A 19090-nucleotide genomic window follows, 5' to 3' on the forward strand; every position below is an offset into this window, starting at 1 on the left:
GTGCGTTCAGTGTCAGTGCGTGTGTGATCTTGCCGCGGGTCTAGAGCCTCGGAACTCGTTCGATGACTGAGGAAGACTCGTCCGTTCGCTCGAGTTCTCTCTCGTCGACGCAATCTTTTTCATCGACTAACCTCAATCGACGTAACTACACTTTGCTTTTTGTCAATGTGACTGGACAGAGTCTTTCCGTCGACGATCCAAGGAAACGATCCACGCAGCAGCCAATTAGCGAGAAATAATATCCGCTGGATACGTGTGCATAAACCTTGATTGCATGTCATCGAACTGGTCCCGAGAACGAGATCTACTGCAGGGGTCAGTTCAGAAAGCGGCTAACTGGACGGGGTCAGCAACGGACTCGTTCCAAACGGAATCGAGAAATTCCGAATTTTGGAACGAGGCCCCACGAAGACTCGCAGGTCCTACGAATTCGCCAATTGTGCGTTTTCCTTTGATCCGATCAATTTTTCCCGCGACTGTCAATTTGCTCGAATCGCAACCCGCGCCGAGAGGCTTTGACACGCGGCCAGGGGGAGTCAAAGTCTCGTTAGAAGGGTTGTTGCGGGCCTTCGGTCGCGTGACTGCCGGAGTATATATATACAGGGGTAGAGATAGATACATAGAAAAGGGCTGACACGCGGCAGGTGATGTCAGAGCGCGACGATGTCAGGTTACCGACGATACGAAGCAGAAGCCACACACACACATCGGTCTCTTCTAGGTTCTAGTCTAGCTGGGAGGATACTGGCGCAAGGTGTACGTGTCTGTTCTTGTCAGTGGCGGGTGCGACTAGTGTGTGGGCTGTTATGCGATCGCGATACACGCCTGGGGCCTCTGAAGTTACACCGTGCTCCGAAATTTTGACAATGATTGGACGAGACTGCATTTCCACGTGTTTCCCCATCGGATTTCACAAAATATTCATTCAACTCACGTTAATAGTTTATCAGGTAGTTCACCGTTCATTCGACAAATTTATATCTTGAATTTTGTCCAGCCAACCATTGTTCGGAACACTGTATATTGTCTTCTGGAGCCGCGCAGGACCTTCGGATTCTGCCGCTCGATCTTCTTGAATATACTTGTACGATGATACGCGCAGTCTCTTGCGAGAGTGTTCGAAGTTTTCGGACAAGTAATTTGTAGCTCTCTTGCTGGACACTACACTGCTTCAAATATTTCGTACACAAATTGAGTAGTGCATGTGAGCGTTCGAACACTTTCGTGGGTCGCCGTACAAGCTCGCGCTTCTGTCCATAAGTCGCCGAGTCTCTTATCTTTTTGTTTCTGTTATACAAGAGTAAATAGTAATAAACTGAACACCGTTGATAGAAAAAATGATATTAGTTGAGCCTCCTCCCGACTGTATCGAAGACAAAATTTTAATGAACGTGGTGAAACCAGAGGCCGGACGATCGCGAAAGGGTTTGAAAGTTTCATTTTGTTGCGGCGATGTCCGGTGACTTATGGCCGGGAGTGTATGCTTGTCTGGCTAAAGAGAGCAAAAGCGCAGCTCACCGCGCACGGTAGCGTTCTCTGTGAGTGAAAGAAAGAGCGAGAGAGAGAGAGAGAGAGAGAGAGAGAGAGAGAGAGAGAGAGAGAGAGAGAGAGAGAGAGAGAGAGAGAGAGAGAGAGAAGAGCGAGCAGAGATCTCTTAATCCTGCGCGGTTCGTGACTTTCCGCGGGCTCCAGCCTGCGACCGCCGATGAAAAAAGAGAACGACGAGAGAGGAGAGGAGAGCCGCGAAGCGCCCGATCTGGCCTCGCCTCTGGTACTCTTCTTTCTTTCTTTCTCTCTCCCTCTCTCTTTCTCTCTCTTCGTGTGTTCGCTCTGCGCCTACAAGCCGAGAGCAACTTCTCTGCAATTTCGCGAAATCAGCATACAAAGTGGTAAGCCGGAGAGAGACTCGCACACTTTGCACGCTTCGTATGCAGTTTCGCGAAAGCTCGGGAGACCGCGCGCGAGTCCTTGAGAGAACTCATGACCGATTATCCGTCGCGAATCGAGTCTGCGATCGGGATCACTGCAGTTTCGCGTGTAACATATGGTTATCGCGAGCTTCAAGGACACGATCGTTTCCTAGAAACGCTAGTCTTCGCGGGCGAGCTCGTTTTCAATCGGAATCGGTCTTCGTCACGATCCGGTATGACCACCCGGCAGACCGGAAAGTTTCCTTGCCGTTTTCTCTTATCTGACCCTTTGTTTTCTCGGAAATCCGATTTGCTTTCAGTCGGACGTCATTCTCCGGAAGTGCATTCTCTGTGATCTCGGTCTTTCTATCGTGGCTGATTAATTCCTCAGAATTAGTCCCATTGATACAGTGTTAGGACGACCAAGAAGACGTTAACGAATATTGCAAAAGATGGCTGATATTTTTCTAGGCAAGACTGAGCAGGACTAGGCAAATGTCTTCACTGTTTCATCTGTGTTTCTCTGCCCATTCTTGTCATAAACGCATACGTTAAACTGTAATAGTGCTGAATATGATGACCGCTTAGAATGAACACACTTTTGTACCCAATGGAACAGTCTACAAATTGAATTCATCATTCTTCTAGGCTGCTTAGATTAATCTTCCATAAACAATGTCTGAATTCCTCATCCAATTTTTCATTTTCACATCGCGTTTAGAATGATCTTTCGCAGATGATGTTTCAATACTTCACTGAATTCGTTATTCTGTCATCAAGTTTAGTTTTAGACGACGTTTATAAAAATGCAACCGAGACCAGAGGCACGAACGACTGGAGGAAAACGGCAGGAAGCTTTCCGGCCGGCCTGGGAGCCGACTGGCATCGCTTAGCCGGGTGCGATTAGGCTATCGCGGCGGAACAATCGCAGAGTAGTTGCACAAGGTTGTCGGTCCGCGCGACTCATCGCAGCCCGGCGTCCTCAAGGACGTTCGCTAATGGAATTCTCTCGCGAAGAAATGAGTCGGAAGTGAGTCGACGATAGGCGACGAGAAGAAGAAGAAGAAGAAGAGAACGAAACCGGGGTATGCTTACCTTGGGCAAGGATGCCAGGCATTGCTGCTTCACGTCCCAGACGAGCTGATCCTTGGGGAACTGAAGACACTTGCTGACGTAAAGCTCCGGGATGTTCACCCTGGCCAGGAGGAGACCCTCCTCGACCGGGCCGGCCTCCGCAGTAGCAGCCGCGACTGCAGCCGCCGCATCTTGATTCTGCTGACCTTGAGGGTGGCCTTGAGCCTGGCCGGCTTGCGGGCTAGTCGCCTGGCACGGAGTTGTCTGCCCCGTACTGGCCGGCGACGAATTTTGCTGCGACTGCTGCTGTTGTTGTTGCTGCTGCTGCTGCTGTTGTTGCTGCGGTTGTTGTTGCTGCGGTTGTTGTGGCTGCTGTTGCTGAGGCTGCTGCTGCTGCTTCGGTCCCGCCTCCATTGCGAGGACCTCGCGCTTCTCCGGGATTCCACCTTCACTGGCTCACATCTGAAACAGAAATAATCACTTGTCAGATATAGCTCTTCTTTTATCGTTCATGTTACAAGAACTGCAACTTCCCACAGTTCCATCAAGCAAGAAGAGGATTCTTAAAGACTTAGCAAGGTGTATTTAGAAAAATGGAGCCATCGGCGTTCGTTTACGCGAAGAGCAATAACAGCAGACACAACTCAGAGATGATCTGCTCCCGTTCTACAAATGTTTGCTTCACTTAGGTTTAATTAGACGGTCGAAACGGGCAACGCAAAGGGCAGGATTGGAGCCCAGGGCGTCGTAGAGGCAGCTCGAGTGGGAAATACGCGGAGGCGGTTTGAGACCGAAGCGAGGAGAGGCGAGGCTGCAGAGTATAAAGGACTTTTACGAGCGTTAAAAAATCGACGTGGCCCGGCGCGGCGTCTCGGCGCAATTTCTTTATTTCCATTGCGGTAATCTCGTGCTTCCCTTACCGTTACCCGCTGCGCCGCGGTTATAAACTGCGAGTGCCGGCCTGTTTTAATTTCTTCATCTCACCCGGCGTCGTCCGGCGTCGCCTCCGAGGCGTCGTTCCTCGAGATCCTCTCCCAGATATCCGTCGGGAGAGGAGTCGAGACGCTGCCGCAATGTCGCGATCCTCTCGATTAACGGTGCCGAATAAAAAGCCAGGAAATCGTCGTACTGATAGCGGCGAGCTGTCACGGTTATTGCCACCTTGGGTCCACTAAAACACGGCCCTATACTCGCGAATGCGGGTTCTTGGACGTACGAGTGGAAGACGCTTTATTCGACGGTAGCTGCTTATAAACTATAATTATGGAAATTGTATCATAGGTCCACAGTTTTCGAAATTTTTTAATTATTCAGACTTTCATGAATCAATAAGTCCAATCAGAGTGGTACAGTTTGATGATTTCTCTCGCAATAAATATTAGCAGACTGCAATAATGGGTGGGTACAATTTAAAACGGAAGAATAATTAAGATAATTGAAGAAAACAGATACGCTATTTTCAACGTGTTAAAATTATTCAAGGTGGAATCGAACGTGTATCCGGCACTCATCTCTTGCAATTGATACAGGACCTAATTTCGAACGACGACCAGAAAGACACGGTGTAGATCACCGTGCATCGCAGAAGTGCGCCGGCTCGCGATAAGAAAAAAGTTTGTGAAACACGGCGGCCCGAGAATCCCATCACGTTTCGTATGGAAGATTACGTTTCCCCGGTTTCGCAAGACGTCTCGTAAGTATCCTGCAAGAATGTTTCGTTCGCAGACGCCGGAGAAAATGGCTGCGTTCCACCAGTCTGCTTTCGGCTCGACGGAAAGCTCGTTCGACACACGAGCTTGGATAACGATCCAACGGGAACCGGACTCGCGGCGGGATACACGCGTCGAATCGATTAGGGTGCGGTTCGACTGCGATTTTCGATCGCACCGATCCATACGTTATCCTCATAACGCCTCGTTTATAAAACGGTATGTGTAAAAATAATACTGCACTATAGAAATCCCCACTTTTCATAAAGGTTTGAAACGAGAGGCAAATCATTTTCTCTGCATCAACTATGAATCTCATAAAATTTCAAACAGAACCACCACAAAAATCCACACTTTTCCTAAAATTTAATTTTGCAACGACAGCCGAATTCTCAATTTTAATAATTTTCTCTGCACCAACCGTGAAAGACGTAGAAGTGATTTTCGTACAGAATGATTCTGCAGACTGTCGGGAACACAACGGTGCATAAAACGTTTTAGCGTAGCCGAGGCTCGCGTCTCTCGTCGATGCAGCGCGATGCACCGACAATGCAATTCGCCGTTTTACAATCCGACCTCCAACCTCCCGGCAGGGTTAACCATCGGTCAGCGATAAGTTACGCGCTAACGAGCGGCGCGACGCTTTCACTCGAAACTTTCGAGCGGATATAAACGTCCGCGGGTCTGCGAGCGAGGAGACATATATTCGATTGCATCCGAGAAGATCGATCTTCCAGGGTGGCGAGTCCGATTCGATACGCAGCTCCACCGTATCGATCCGCCGATTCCCCGTGCAATTATGTAACGCGCGCGATAATCGCCGCGACAAACATACACGTGATCCCTGTGTTTGTTGCGCGACCGATGCAGCCCGTTTCGTTGCACACGCGATTATAGTCGCCCGTGCATGGAAAACGTCGCTTTAAATTAGACTGTGAATTATTGTGCTGCCATAGCTTGTTCTTCGTCCCCTAACATTTGTATTCGAATCACATATTCGGAGCTTTAATTATACATATAACTGAAGTGATTGTTAGACTGCGGATTTTTGCCCAGAGTAAAAATTGTCTGAATTAATTGTAAAACACATATGTGCCCATAATTATGAAAGTCGTCTAAGGGTAGATTTATAGTGGAGCGGTGAGCATCGATGATAGCGGCGCGGTGAAAATAAACCAACATTCGTGACAACATTTCGACACATACTAAAGAAAAAGTACATATGTATTTTCTTTGTTTTTCTTTTTTTTCACCGCACAGCTCACCTCGCTGCTCCACTTTAAATCCATACTAAGTCATATGTTTCTTGTTTCGAGATATTTAAAGGAGAAGGATATTAACTCTAAATGAATTACATCAGGGACCAAAAATAACAGTTATTCTAAAATTTTCTACGATAAAAATCATTAATAAAAACTTGATTATTACTGAAATTTAAGATAATGTACACAAAATATAAAGTAAAAAATTCGAAGAACAAAATGATTAAAAAATATCGATTTTTAGACTTTTTGGTTACAAATAACAGTTATTTGTGTCCAAAAAATTGAATCCTCCTCGGTAACTGTTATCGATGAAGAAAAACTTTTTCGATTGCTCAAAGCAGTTATCGCTGAGAGAAGTTAATTTCGATCACTCATAACAGTTATCGATGATCGAATTTCTTTTCGCTTGTTCACAATAATTATTGATGAGAAAATTCATCTTGGTTGCTTATTTATTGAGTTTTCTACTCTTTTTTGGATGGAACAAGCCTGTGAAATTCATTGAGAAGGTTTCGTACAACAAGACGAATCAACAGACCATAAGAACAACACAAAATCTGTTTGTTTGTCGCATTAAATTTTGATTGTAGCAATTAATATCAGGAATAAAAAATTGATGAAACAATTGATTGTCCACCATTTGAAACTTGTACTATTTAATAATGACTATTATACAAATTTCCTTCATCAATAACTGTTATGAGTAGACTGCGGATTTTAAGCATTTATGACAAGAATGGACACTTACTATTTAAAGCAGCGGACATGTAAAAAATATTGAAGGACATCAATGTATTAATTTCAGCTTTATAGGATAATTAAAAGAACGCAACTTTTATTTTGCTCCAGTGTCCCGCAATCAGTGCGAACATTTTTTATTTTGCATAAAGATCCGCAGTCTAGTTATGAGTGATGGAAATAAATTTATCTCATCGAGAAACTGTTATGTACGATCGAAATAAATTTCTCTCATGGATAACTGTTATAAGTGATCGAAATGAATTTCTCTCAACGATAACATTTATCCACAAGAGAATAAATTTTCGGTTACTTATAATCCTCATTTGTAACCAATACGATTTTAGTCAATGAAATACTTTTTATACTATGGCTTTTTCTTTCCGGGGTTATAAGTTATAACAGTTATGGTTCCTGAATTACATATAATGTTGAAATAACAAGCGTACAAATGACATCGAATTAATTTAGTTAAAATAATTTGATGTGAAATAACCGACAACAGTTCTTTTTCCAATAATTTTCGTCCAGTACTTTTTGTCATGAACGCATCAAATCTGTAGTCTACTTGCAAGGGAAATAGTAAAAGCATTTGAAGGTTTTAATGAGTAAAGTAGAGGGGGTGATTGCACTATCAGGAAGTGCTCGAACAGCTGTTTCCGGCGTTCACCGTGCAAGTGGACGTTTTAAAACGAAAGAAAGATTCATTTGGGATGATTCGATCCGCTGCAGAAAGTCGATGCGAAAACTCGCTCGCCTCAGTCGATCGATCAAATTGGAATTGATGGGATCGATGGAAACGGCCGTATCGAGCTATCGCCGCTGAAGCGCGCAATAAATGCCCGTGCGATAAAACCAGCTTACCGCGGAACGAGCTTCACAGTTGACAAAAGTGTCGAGAAATAGCCCAAGCTGACGGTCTGTCGCTTCGCAAACAGATGGGGATCTACGCTGTCGCTCGAAAATATTTGAACAATTGTTTGCTCGACGTTGAAATTGATTTTTCAGTGACAATGCTGCCGACGTCCCAGCTCTTGTAAATAGTTTTCTCAATAAACCTGCGCAAACGTTCAGGAACAATAGAACACTGAAGTGGACTCGGTGGTTTCTTCAAGATCTGGAAGTGACCAAATATTTTCGATTGCTTTTCGACTGCAAATCTTTGCTTTCTTCGCCGAATAAATATCTTAGAGCCAATTAGAACCCGTTGTTAGTAGACGGATATACAGTTTAGCACCAGAATCTAGATTGTATCTAGTAGTTAATTGTAATGTAGGATCGATAGGGTCTAGGCCCAATCCGAGGACATAATTTGACATCAACAGAATCCAGACTCAATCTATAACATAATCGCAATATACATCTAATCCTTGACATAATCGTAGTCTACGTTTAATCTGAGAGTTAGCGGAGACTTATGTCTAAGCTAGACCTCACAAATTCGAAGGGTGATCTGGAGAAACGTGATCATAATCTCGACTTAATGTAGCATCTAATTGCAATGTGGATAAAACCTAGAACCTAATACAGAAATCGTAGAAGCCGGACCTTGTTCAGGATCTACTTGTAATGTGGATAAAACCTGTGACCTAATATAGGACTCGTAGAATCTAGACCTTCTGTAGAATTTCCCTAGAATGTAGATGACACCCAGGGTTTAATCAAGGACTCGTAGGATCTAATTGCAATGTGGATAAAACCTAGAACCTAATACAGAACTCGCAGAAGCCGGACCTTGTTGAGGATCTACCTGCAATGTGGGTAAAATGTAGAACCTAATACAGGACTCGCAGAAGCTGCACCTAATTGCAACGAGGATAAAACCTGTGACCTAATATAGGACTCGTAGAATCTAGACCTCCTACAGGGTTCAACTAGGTTGAAAATAAAACCCAGGGCCTAATCAAGGACCTGTGGGATCTGATGTAGGATTTATCTACAGCGTGGATCTAACCAAAAGCCTAATCTAGAACCTAACCGAGACCAAATCTAGGATCCGGGACTTTTACCTCGCATTTTCCAATTCCCTCGAAGCTCAGCGGCAGCTGCTTCACGGAATGAGAAGGGAGCTTTCTTCTTCGAGACGAGCTGGCCTAATGGGAGTGCCGAGGTAGCTTCGCATGACTCAAGTATAGTTTCCCGTCGTCGTGTCTCTCAGTACATTGTCTAGACAGCGAGTTCTGCTTTGTGGCGAACGCCGGACCGAGATGCCCGGAAAACGTCGCGGGAAACGATATTGTTGCGAACCGTGAACCAACCGTTAACTATACGGCACGCGACGACTCTCCTAATTGCTTCGTCGTTTAGGTTAAACGTCTACCAACTAGCGCGAACAACGGCTCGAAGAATCTGTCGGAAACAGACGCGGTTTCCGGGGCGCGAACGCTGTAAAGCGTTTTCTTCCGCAATTATGTCAGTGCAAAAGTTTTCGTGTCCGATTGAGAGAAAAACGAATAGACACGAAAGACATGAAAGAACAACAAATTCTTAAGTGACTCCAATTTGTGTTTTGCGCTCCACCAATGATCTGTTATTCTGGTTTTAATGAATCCTAATCGAGACAGCGTGATTTACCGGTCGTGTATGAAATTTTACAGCAAAGATAAATCGTTTGCCGTCGAGTTCGAGGGAACGTCGAAAAATACGAGACAAAGAAGCTTTCGGCTGTCGAAGACCGGCGATTCGAGAACAACCTGACGATAGTCCTTGTTACATCCCAGCCCTTAGGTCAAGGTACAGGCAATAAATTCTTCAGGCTCGCTGTTTACGGCTCGTCGGGTGACAGCGCTCTTTTCCACACAGGCGGGTTTCGCGAAAAAAGTCTTCGCATCCGTGGTGCGAAACGTCGTTAAATGTTTTTATAAAAATACAGTCTTTTACTCCAGCATAGACATTTCAACCAGTCACTCGGCACTCCCAACCAAGATCGTCGAGGTAGCCAGAAAATCATTCGAGATCTAGAAGAATCGTCTAGTTAGCGACTTCCAGCGGAAGATCGGGCCCGATCGAAGCGATCAGGAAGAAGTGGGATAATATTGACACGTTCGTGTGAATAATCGGAACTGCGAAAGCGGGCAAAAGACGCGAATTCCTCGGGAAGGAGCGCGAGAGATGCCAGGTGGCACGGGCTGGGGGAGAAGTTTGATGGGAAACCGCAGACGCCATTAAACGTAACCGTCTTGCCGGCAGGCCGGGCTGCGTTAAAACTTGAAATAACCCACTGACCGCACCGTGTATACACGCTCCGAGGACAATAGAGGCGAGAGCCGGCTCCGCGCCGCAAGGTCGCGTCGTTCGCGCCCAAACCAGAAAAACGGCTGATGATCCTTAGGCGTTAATACTCCGCCGACCAAGCGATTCCTTTTTTCCCTGATGGACCGAGTGCAATACACCCAGAAGAAACCGTCCGGAACGCCAAAAACGACGGAGAATCTTTTGCTCGGGCCGTCACGCGACCGACCGCGTTCATTATTTTGTTGCCACTGTGCTCGTCTGCCCGTGACCATCGTCAACAAAGCAGAACTTTATGCAAGCAAACACGTCCCTCTGCCAACGCTAAAACTGCCGCGAATGCAAACGTTTCTAAGATCATTAAAAATATTTTCTAACGACTGAATCTACCCCCTGAAACGCCACCAACAATTTTTGTTACCCGTTTTATTGGGTTGGAGGGAAAGTTCTGTCGTATTTTAGAGAAAACGTTTGAATCGATTTATAAAAATATGTGTTTCTTGTCAGACCCAACATTCGGGCGTGTCTGCGTATTTTTACTTTCTTGAAAGAGAATGCAACCTGCGTATATGTATAACCAGATATGCTAAGCAATCATGTCATTCAAACTGTATGCTGTAACACACTGTCAATTACATACGTCCAGCTGTATAGAGACGTCTGGGTAAGCTTAAATTTTTAAAAATATATTATTCAATGGTATAATTTCCATTATTCGTAACCAGGGACCAAAAATAACAGTTATTCTAAAATTTTCTACGATAAAAATCATTAATAAAAAGTTGATTATTATTGAAATTTAAGATAATGTACATGAAGTATAAAGAAAAAAATTCAAAGCATAAAATTATGAAAAAATATCGATTTTTATACCAAAAAATTGGATCCTCGATAATTGTTATCGATGAAGAAAAACTGTTTTGATTGCTCAAAGCAGTTATCGATGAGAGAAGTTCATTTCGATCGCCCATCGAAATAAATTTATCTCATCGAATAACTGTTATGAGCGATTGAAATAAATTTCTCTTATCGATAACTGTTATGATCGATCGAAAAAAATTCCTCTTATCGATAACTGTTATGAGCGGTCGAAATAAATTCCTCTCATTGTAAACTGTTATAAGTAGACTGCGGATTTTATGCATTTATGACAAAAATGAGCAAGTGCAATTTAAAGCAGTGGACGTATGACGAAGATGTAAGGACATCAGTGTATTAATTTCAGCTTAATAACACACTTAAAAGAAGAAAGAAATTTCTATTTGGATCCCGTCTCGCAATCAATGCAAACATTTTTTATTTTCCATAAAGATCCGCAGTCCAGTTATAAGTGGTCGAAATGAATTTCTCTCAACGATAACATTTACCAACAAGAGAAAAAAATTTCGGTTACTTATAATCCTTATCTGTAACCAATACGATTTTAGTCGATGAAATACTTGTTATTCTATGACTTTTTTTCTTTCTGGTTATAACAGTTATGGTCCCTGTTCGTAACAACTGTGTTTCTGATTAACAAGCAAAATTGCCTGCTTGTTTAAAATACGACAGAACTTGCCCTCGAACCCAATGCGAAAATCAAAAGAAAAACAAGTTCGTGCAGAGGCTTCATACTGTACATTCTACTGTAAACTCGTCGGTACATGTATCGTTCAAAGTGAAAAGATCCGGAACGGTTCGGAATGCATTGAAAAGGTAGCAGGACCGGTACATATACGTGTCGCACGCGATCGAAAATCGCATCTCCGGTAACCGCACCCTAATCGATTATATCGGTAGTGGGCTATCTCCGCGCGAGCCAGGGGACCAATAAGAACGAAAGGAACGGGGGCCCGGAGAGGGCACAAGAAAGATAATAGGAGGGAACAGAGGGAGACGATGATGAACTGGAGGAAAAGGGTGTACCGGGCTCCGACGGACAGCGAACGCATCAATGACAAGCCGTAAATCATAGTTTTACGACCCGTCTTTATGTGGCCCTTATTCGTGGCACCCGACGGAAGGCTCGAGTGCCTTCGCGATTTTTCTGTCTGGCCACCCCGTGTGCACCGGGAACAGGGCCGTATGCACGCAACCCACAACACACCTGAGAACTCGCCGATGGAAACTAGGTAGCTGAAGGCCTCGATTATCTAAAATGATAGACAATTGCTCCGACGTGCTTTGCTTCAGAAAACAGAAGAGCTCCTTCTCTGGAGAATTTGTTCGGAGGCTCTTACACACTCAATTACGGTTAATACGGTCATTAAAAATGACTTGTATTCATTGCCTTATAAAAATGGCACGATTGGATTTCTTGAAATGTTGTGCGATTTTTATCACGATCTAATAAAACACCTTTGGACCTGAATAAAATAAATTCAATTACATTAGAGATTTTAATAAATGTGATTGTGTGCATAAATTCTTAGCTATCTAGGATTAATCTAGAATGTCTTAAACGGCACAGTTGTTCATAATTTGATGTCCTGAATTATTCTCACCCATTTACCTCTACATAATGATGATTACAGTCTCTATCATTTACACCATCGCATAACTTGTCCCCACGGGACAACACATCTTCCACAAGCAAAGAGAACGGCTCGAAAATTGTGAACATTGCTGCGCAGTTTAAACGCAGCACACTTTCTGCTTTAAGCGAGCAGTTCGGATATAATCGATGGTCGAATAAAACACTCGCGAAACAATTTATTCGCACTTCGTTCTCTCCGGCACGGTGTTACCGGTGAACACTCGTTGCAAAATTCGTCTCGATCCGGCGAAAAATCAGCGTTGAAACTGCTAATGACCGGCGGTCGATCGTCCCAGCCAATCAGGATAGGGTTCCATTAGCAATGAAATAAATCTGCGAGCCCTCGGTATCGACGCCCGGCAGAGATAACTTTGCAACAGCGGCCCACGGTTTTTAAATCATCCGCGTGCTCGTTGCAACTTTCTCGGCCGGCTGGCAACATAAATTTCGTCCGGGGGAAGACATTAGCGGGCTCGAAATTTATGAAACGGTACGCAGCGAAGGTTGCAAAACGGACTTTGTCTTCTCTCGAGGAAAACTGTGGCCTCTCTCGATGCGCCCCTGGTCCCGGGAGAGAGCCGATGCAGCTTGTATAAACGCATATATGCAGCAGGTACCCGCGGTGCGTGGGCGTCGCTTTACGGGTTTGCTTTTAAGTGGCCGTACCTTAATTCGAGAGTCACCTAACAGTGTCGTGCTTAACGGTGATTCGAGCGTAATTAAAAAAATCCAAGGTTGTGCCGATGTGTGTGCGTGTGTGCCGTGGAAGTTCTGGGGAGGAACGCCGCGCCGAAGGACGACGAGGGTTAAAGTACGACCGTGACATTCTCGATTCTGCAGCCGCGGATGCTCCTCGCAACTATGCTGCTTCGCTCTCCATTATACTAACCCCCTTAGGGGGGGTTACACACAAAGACGAGAGTTCTTCTTCTTCTCGCGTCCCCGGCAACGACCATTTAACTCGACGCGCGACGAGACACGATCGCTTCAAAGAAAGCTTTCTTCGGGGAGGGGCACAAAGAAGACTTACTCTCTCTCTCTCTCTCTCTTTTTCTTCATCGCAGGGAAACTCGAAAAACCTTCCGGACTACACACGAGCAGGACCGAGACACGCTTTATCGTCGCAACTATCGACGAGATCGCTGATAACACGCTCTTACGCATTCTGGTCCCGCGTATCCTCCGGACGACATGACAATGTTGCTACCGACGACCCGTTTTCGGGAGGCAGCAGCCTTTTAACGCTTCGGAGACGATCATCGTGGGATAATATTGTCATGAGACAGACCAATAGAGACATTTCTTTCTTCTTACAATTATATTAATTTAAGTCTTTTTAACACGTCCACTGCTTTAAATTGTACGTACCCATCTTCTTATAAGTGCGTAATTGAAATAAATAGCAATTTTACTCCGGATTGTTGCAATCGACGTGGGCAATTTTTATTTCGCATAAAAATCCACAGTCTAATCCTTGGACACGGTAGATCTCGCATCGAGCGTGCTCGAAATAAAAATTTAATTCCCGAATCGCAACAAATTGGAATGAAATAGAAATTTATTTTCTTAATACGTTTAATAGGTTGAAAATAATGCAGTAGCAAGTCTTAAATTGCACCCATTCATTTTTGTCATAAATGCATAAAATCCGCTGTCTACTAATGATCGTAGAGTAAGGAACAATGCACCATTGGATAGCTTACAGAGCACGAATCACAATTAAGCAAGTTTCAACTCTTAATTGTTCGATTCTCGAATTCGAGGAAAACCCGTTAACACACAACACGAACAGCAAGAAAATAAAGAAGCTAAATGCAGGAGGGCACATCCGAGCCTGTTTCCATCCGGAGGTTAACCTAATTCGAGCTTATTCCGGTTATAAAAGGCTGCGGTGTCCCGATTGTGTCGGCCTGGTAAAAGCGGGGCTGGGATCGGCGTCGAAAAGAGAATCTCGGGGAAATGTCCCATTGGATACGATCCGGGTTGCTTGCTTCTGAAGTTTTTAACGAGCCACTGCCGCGGGTCTTCTCTCTCTCTCTCGTCTCGGATAGAAAGGAAATCTCGTTAAGCGGAAGAGACGGGTCTGACCGCGAAATAACGGGGGAAATATGCGGATCACGGAAAACCCGGAGAACAAACGGGAGAAGGGAAATACGCGATGGTTGTTTCCCGAAGGAAGACGCGGCTCTATCTCGTGCTGTCTTGTCTTTCTAGTCGATACGGGGACCACGGTCACGTATGCATGGCCGAGGCACAAACGAATTTCTTCTCGACGCCACCCTCGCTGTTAGATCAGCACTCGGATAAACGGTCCGACGTCTGAATCCCAAATTTCCCATCCGGTCAGAAACTTTTGAACACTCACGTCGCGTTCCTTTCTACACCCTCTCCCCTTGCTTTTCCTCGAATTGAGTAGACAAAACATCGAAGGGATGCTGCGACAACAGCCTGTTGTACTTTATTTGATGCATTTTATGAGAAAAAAGTAGGAACAACATTGAAGATAATTTTACTATTTTCCTGGAACACAATTGCAGATATCAACACGGAGTTTCAGTAGCGAATGCTAACGAGGGAGGATCGCATTTTTGAAGCGAGGAACGTTTCCCACAATTTGCCGGAGCACGAAACAGGCAAGTGTCGAGCATGCAGATGCTGTTTTCATAGCAGATGCTATTAGCATCTCGGGGAAGGTGTCGGAACAGGGTTGCATTGTACAACCTCTACGCGGCAGGTGTTTCCTGTGTTCGTCCCAGAGAAATTGTCCGACGAATTTCGCCGCTCCTCGGTTTCTATTCCCCTTCGGCTATCGCGATGTTAGATAATCCTGCGTGCGCGAACAAAACAGATAAATCGCGGACGACGATCGTATCGAAGGAAGCGTCGCCGATTAATTACGCTCGTCCGTCAGTTTCGAAACTAACGAGCCGAGCACGCGTCCTTTTCACGATCCGAGGCTGCGTCCGACGCTCGTTTTCGTTTCGATCGACCATTGTGTCCTGATAATTATAGAGACGGATATACGTGTATATGCATCTGTCGTAACAGCGGCGGACAAACGAACAATGTCGGCCCGTTCGAGCTAATGTTTTACACTCGCCGATGATTGCAGTCTGGCTGTCGTCGTTACGTATGCGCGACATATGTCACCGTTCCCTGGGCTACACGCACCTCGAGAGGACTCGGTTTCCTGCGTGACGACACATTTTACGCATTTTCCAAGCGACACGCGCTTTTTCACCGGCGCGCCGCACGTGATGCACTTTCGGCGGCCCGTGATGCACCTCTCTCGACATCGTCCAGCTCGGTGTATCGTGTTTCAACAGGAGCCAAGTCAAACTATCCGACTTCCCCCCTATACACATTCCTACAGCTAGAAATAATATATAGAAATATTTAAATTCTTGTGACTTCTAAAATCACAATCTAAAATCCCGCTCCCCTTATACATTCCTTACAGCTAAAAATAATATATCGAAATATTTAAATTCTTGCGACTTCGTCACAGATCGACCAATTCAAAATATCCTGCTCTCCTCTTATACATTTCTAGAGCTAAAAATAATATATCGAAATATTTAAATTCTTGTAACTTCATCACAGATCAGCCAATTTAAAATATCCTGCTTCCCTCTCTTATACATTTCTTACAGGTAAAAATATATATAGAAATATTTAAATTTTTGTGACTTCATCACATATCAGGCAAATTCAAAATATCCTGCTCCTCTTATGCATTTCTAGAGCTAAAAATAATATATAGAAATATTTAAATTCTTGAGACTTCATCACAGATCATCCAATTTAAAATATCCTGCTCTCCTCTTATACATTTCTCTCACAGGTAAAAGTAATATATCGAAATATTTAAATTCTTGAGACTTCATCACAGATCAGGCAAATTTAAAATATCCTGTTTCCCTTATACATTTCTTACAGCTAAAAATAATATATCGAAATATTTAAATCCTTGCGAGTTCGCCACAGATCGACCAATTCAAAATATCCTGCTTCCCTTACACATTTCTAGAGCTAAAAATAATATATCGAAATATGTAAATTCTTGTAACTTCATCACAGATCAGCCAATTCAAAATATCCTGCTTCCCTTACACATTTCTTACAGGTAAAAATGTATATAGAAATATTTAAATTCTTGTGACTTCATCACAGATCGACCAATTCAAAATATCCTGCTCCCCTCGTATACATTTCTTAGAGCTAAAAATAATATTTCGACAGTTGTAAATTTTTGTAACTTCTCGAAAGACTCAAACGTGCAGCCGTGCGTTATACAAACATCGAACAATCAGCTTCTTTTGGGAAGGCACGGTGCATAGATCGTCAGGCAGAATCGTGGGCACGATCCCCCTGGATCGAGCGATTACCGGCTCGTTCCCGCGGTGATCGTCGTCGATCATCGTCGGTTATCAAACTGATTCCGTTGATGAGAACGCGGCGGTGTTCGGGCGAGCGGATCGCTTCCGGCGCGGCGGGGAAAAACTCGTCGAGTGAGAGAACAAGAGAGAAAAGGAGTGAGAAAGTTAGAAGGGTGCAAGGTACACAGAGGAGAGAAGCAGAGCCGGGCCACACAAAGAGGAAGTTCCCCCGGCGAGGACCGGGAGTCTGGTCACGGGCGACGCGTATTACACACACTCACACGTGTAACGATCACCGGTGTTGAAGAAGCAAAAAGGAAGCTCTTCCCGGTCGTCGTCGTCGTCGACGTCTCCGTCAACGACGCGAGGGTGGCGAAAGAATAACACAAGCCCATCCTCCGGCCCGTGTTTCGCATCGGGACGCCGATAACTCCCCTTTAAGGGCGCAGCCGCCCTTCGGGAATTCGCTGTTTCGGAAACGTTGCTGCCACGAACGATGCACTCCTTTTCCGAGGGACGAGCTGTGACATCTTCTCCCTGACAAAACGCGCCTCGCGAATCCTCGATAAAGAAACGCTTTACTGCTTCAGTCGAAAATCGAGGCGCCATAAAGCCGTCGCCTTTTTTTTTCTCGCGACGTTCGCTCCATTCTTCTCGTTTCGCTTTGAATTTTAGATGGCTGGAGGAGCACTTTCAATTTTCCTCGCCTCGCTTATATCGAGTCTCGAGTTTAATACTTACATATTCACAATGCTGTTTACATTGTTAAATATGTTGGAGATATCGTATAAATTTCATATCCATAAAAAGAAAAAAAATCATGTACAATGGAATTATTCTAGGTGGGAAGAAATGTTTAATTTTCGAGTTAAAATAGGGGTGATTTCTTTGAGTGACTGTGCTCTGAACGCCTTCGAAAATGTCTTGTAAAAAAAGATAGAAATTGTTTCAAGATACAGATTACAACCAAAAGAAGGTTTATTATTAAGCACGCTATCGATATTTAAATTGAATTAATTGCATTATCTGCAGTCTAAAGATGTAAAACGACTCGTCGCTGAGACAAAAGGTAGAACTTTTCAATTCCAGTTGAAAACTGTTCTGATTTTATAGGGCCTTTCGCAGAATGTGATTGAATGGCGAGCAAGTTTGGGCACCGAGAGAGCTCGGAAGCGATCGTGGATGGGACGAGAGTCTGTGTCTAGGTTAGGTGGATCGAATGTGGCGAAGGCGGTCGAGGGGTTCTCGCTTTTATCAATCGTCTCCCGAGTCGAACGCCATTGGCAGACCGCAAAATGACTTATATCGGAGATACGTGACGAGGGGTGCGAAGAATGCTGGTAAATAATCGAATCGGCCGGTGAGAGTGTGTGAGAGAGAGAGAGTCGAAAGGTTAAAGGGGAGGCTAGGTCGGACGTCGAAGGTCGGGTTGAAGTCGAGTGCCGAGAGGATGAAACGCCGTCTGATCCATCCGCCAAATTTATAAATAGCTTTTCCCGTCTCGATATTTCGAGTGACGGTCAATCTTTAGACAGACCCATCGCGAGGAGACTAAAAGGCTTCTCTTGCCCCGAAGAACGTTCTCAAGTGCTCCCTGGGGCCATTCTTTGAAAGCGTACAATGCCATAAGAAGCATATCGCACCCCGGCAAGAATAATGACACAGCTAAGAAAAGATAACGATTTTGAAGTTGACATAGTGATAGATGCGTTTAGTTGGCCTCTACGTGCTAGAAGAACGTCATACATATCTCTTTATGAGCTAGTTCATTTCTGTAGTGGCAGGAACAGTGTCACTTTAGAGTTGATGGACGCATCCGTAATATCATTTTATAGAGCCTAGTCGGATTTACTTCCGAAAGTATTTTTCTGAAAGATTAAAGATGTCTGTACTATGTCGATGGAAATTTTATAATTTTCTTCAAATCGTTATTGTGAGAATACTGCATTTTTTAGTTATGTCAGTATCCTTGCCGGGATGCGAATATGATGAACCTGAGAAAGCTCAAAATTGAGAAACGAAGCGTTTAGATGGCCGGCACCCTAGCGGCTCTTGTTTTGGCCGAGGCCAGGCGTTGGCCCTAGAGGGTAAGCTCCGCCCCCGCTGCCCTAACGCAACAGTGGACGGATAATCGGTGGACAGGGCTCTCGGTATTAAACCGAAAATATGGTGCTCGTTACTCGGCATAGGGACCCGTCGAGGGGCCATTAATCCACGCGGAACGCCATGCGCCGGACAGTGGTAGGATCTCACGATGGTATTCGTGCCA

General features: G+C 44.6%; 1 protein-coding gene across 7 annotated transcripts in view; it reads right to left on the minus strand.

Annotated features, from left to right (window-relative positions):
- The window catches only part of Prosap (SH3 and multiple ankyrin repeat domains prosap), a 268014-nt gene that overhangs the window by 85966 nt on the left and 162958 nt on the right, over nucleotides 1-19090 (minus strand). For all 7 annotated transcript variants that reach the window (XM_076420220.1, XM_076420217.1, XM_076420215.1 and 4 more), the window contains exon 3: nucleotides 3006-3446. In XM_076420220.1, the coding sequence (XP_076276335.1) occupies nucleotides 3006-3398 (393 nt within the window). In that variant the 5' untranslated portion in view covers nucleotides 3399-3446. The remainder of the gene's footprint in view (nucleotides 1-3005; nucleotides 3447-19090) is intronic.

Source organism: Lasioglossum baleicum, chromosome 3, assembly GCF_051020765.1.
Source record: "Lasioglossum baleicum chromosome 3, iyLasBale1, whole genome shotgun sequence".
Taxonomy (NCBI): domain Eukaryota; kingdom Metazoa; phylum Arthropoda; class Insecta; order Hymenoptera; family Halictidae; genus Lasioglossum; species Lasioglossum baleicum.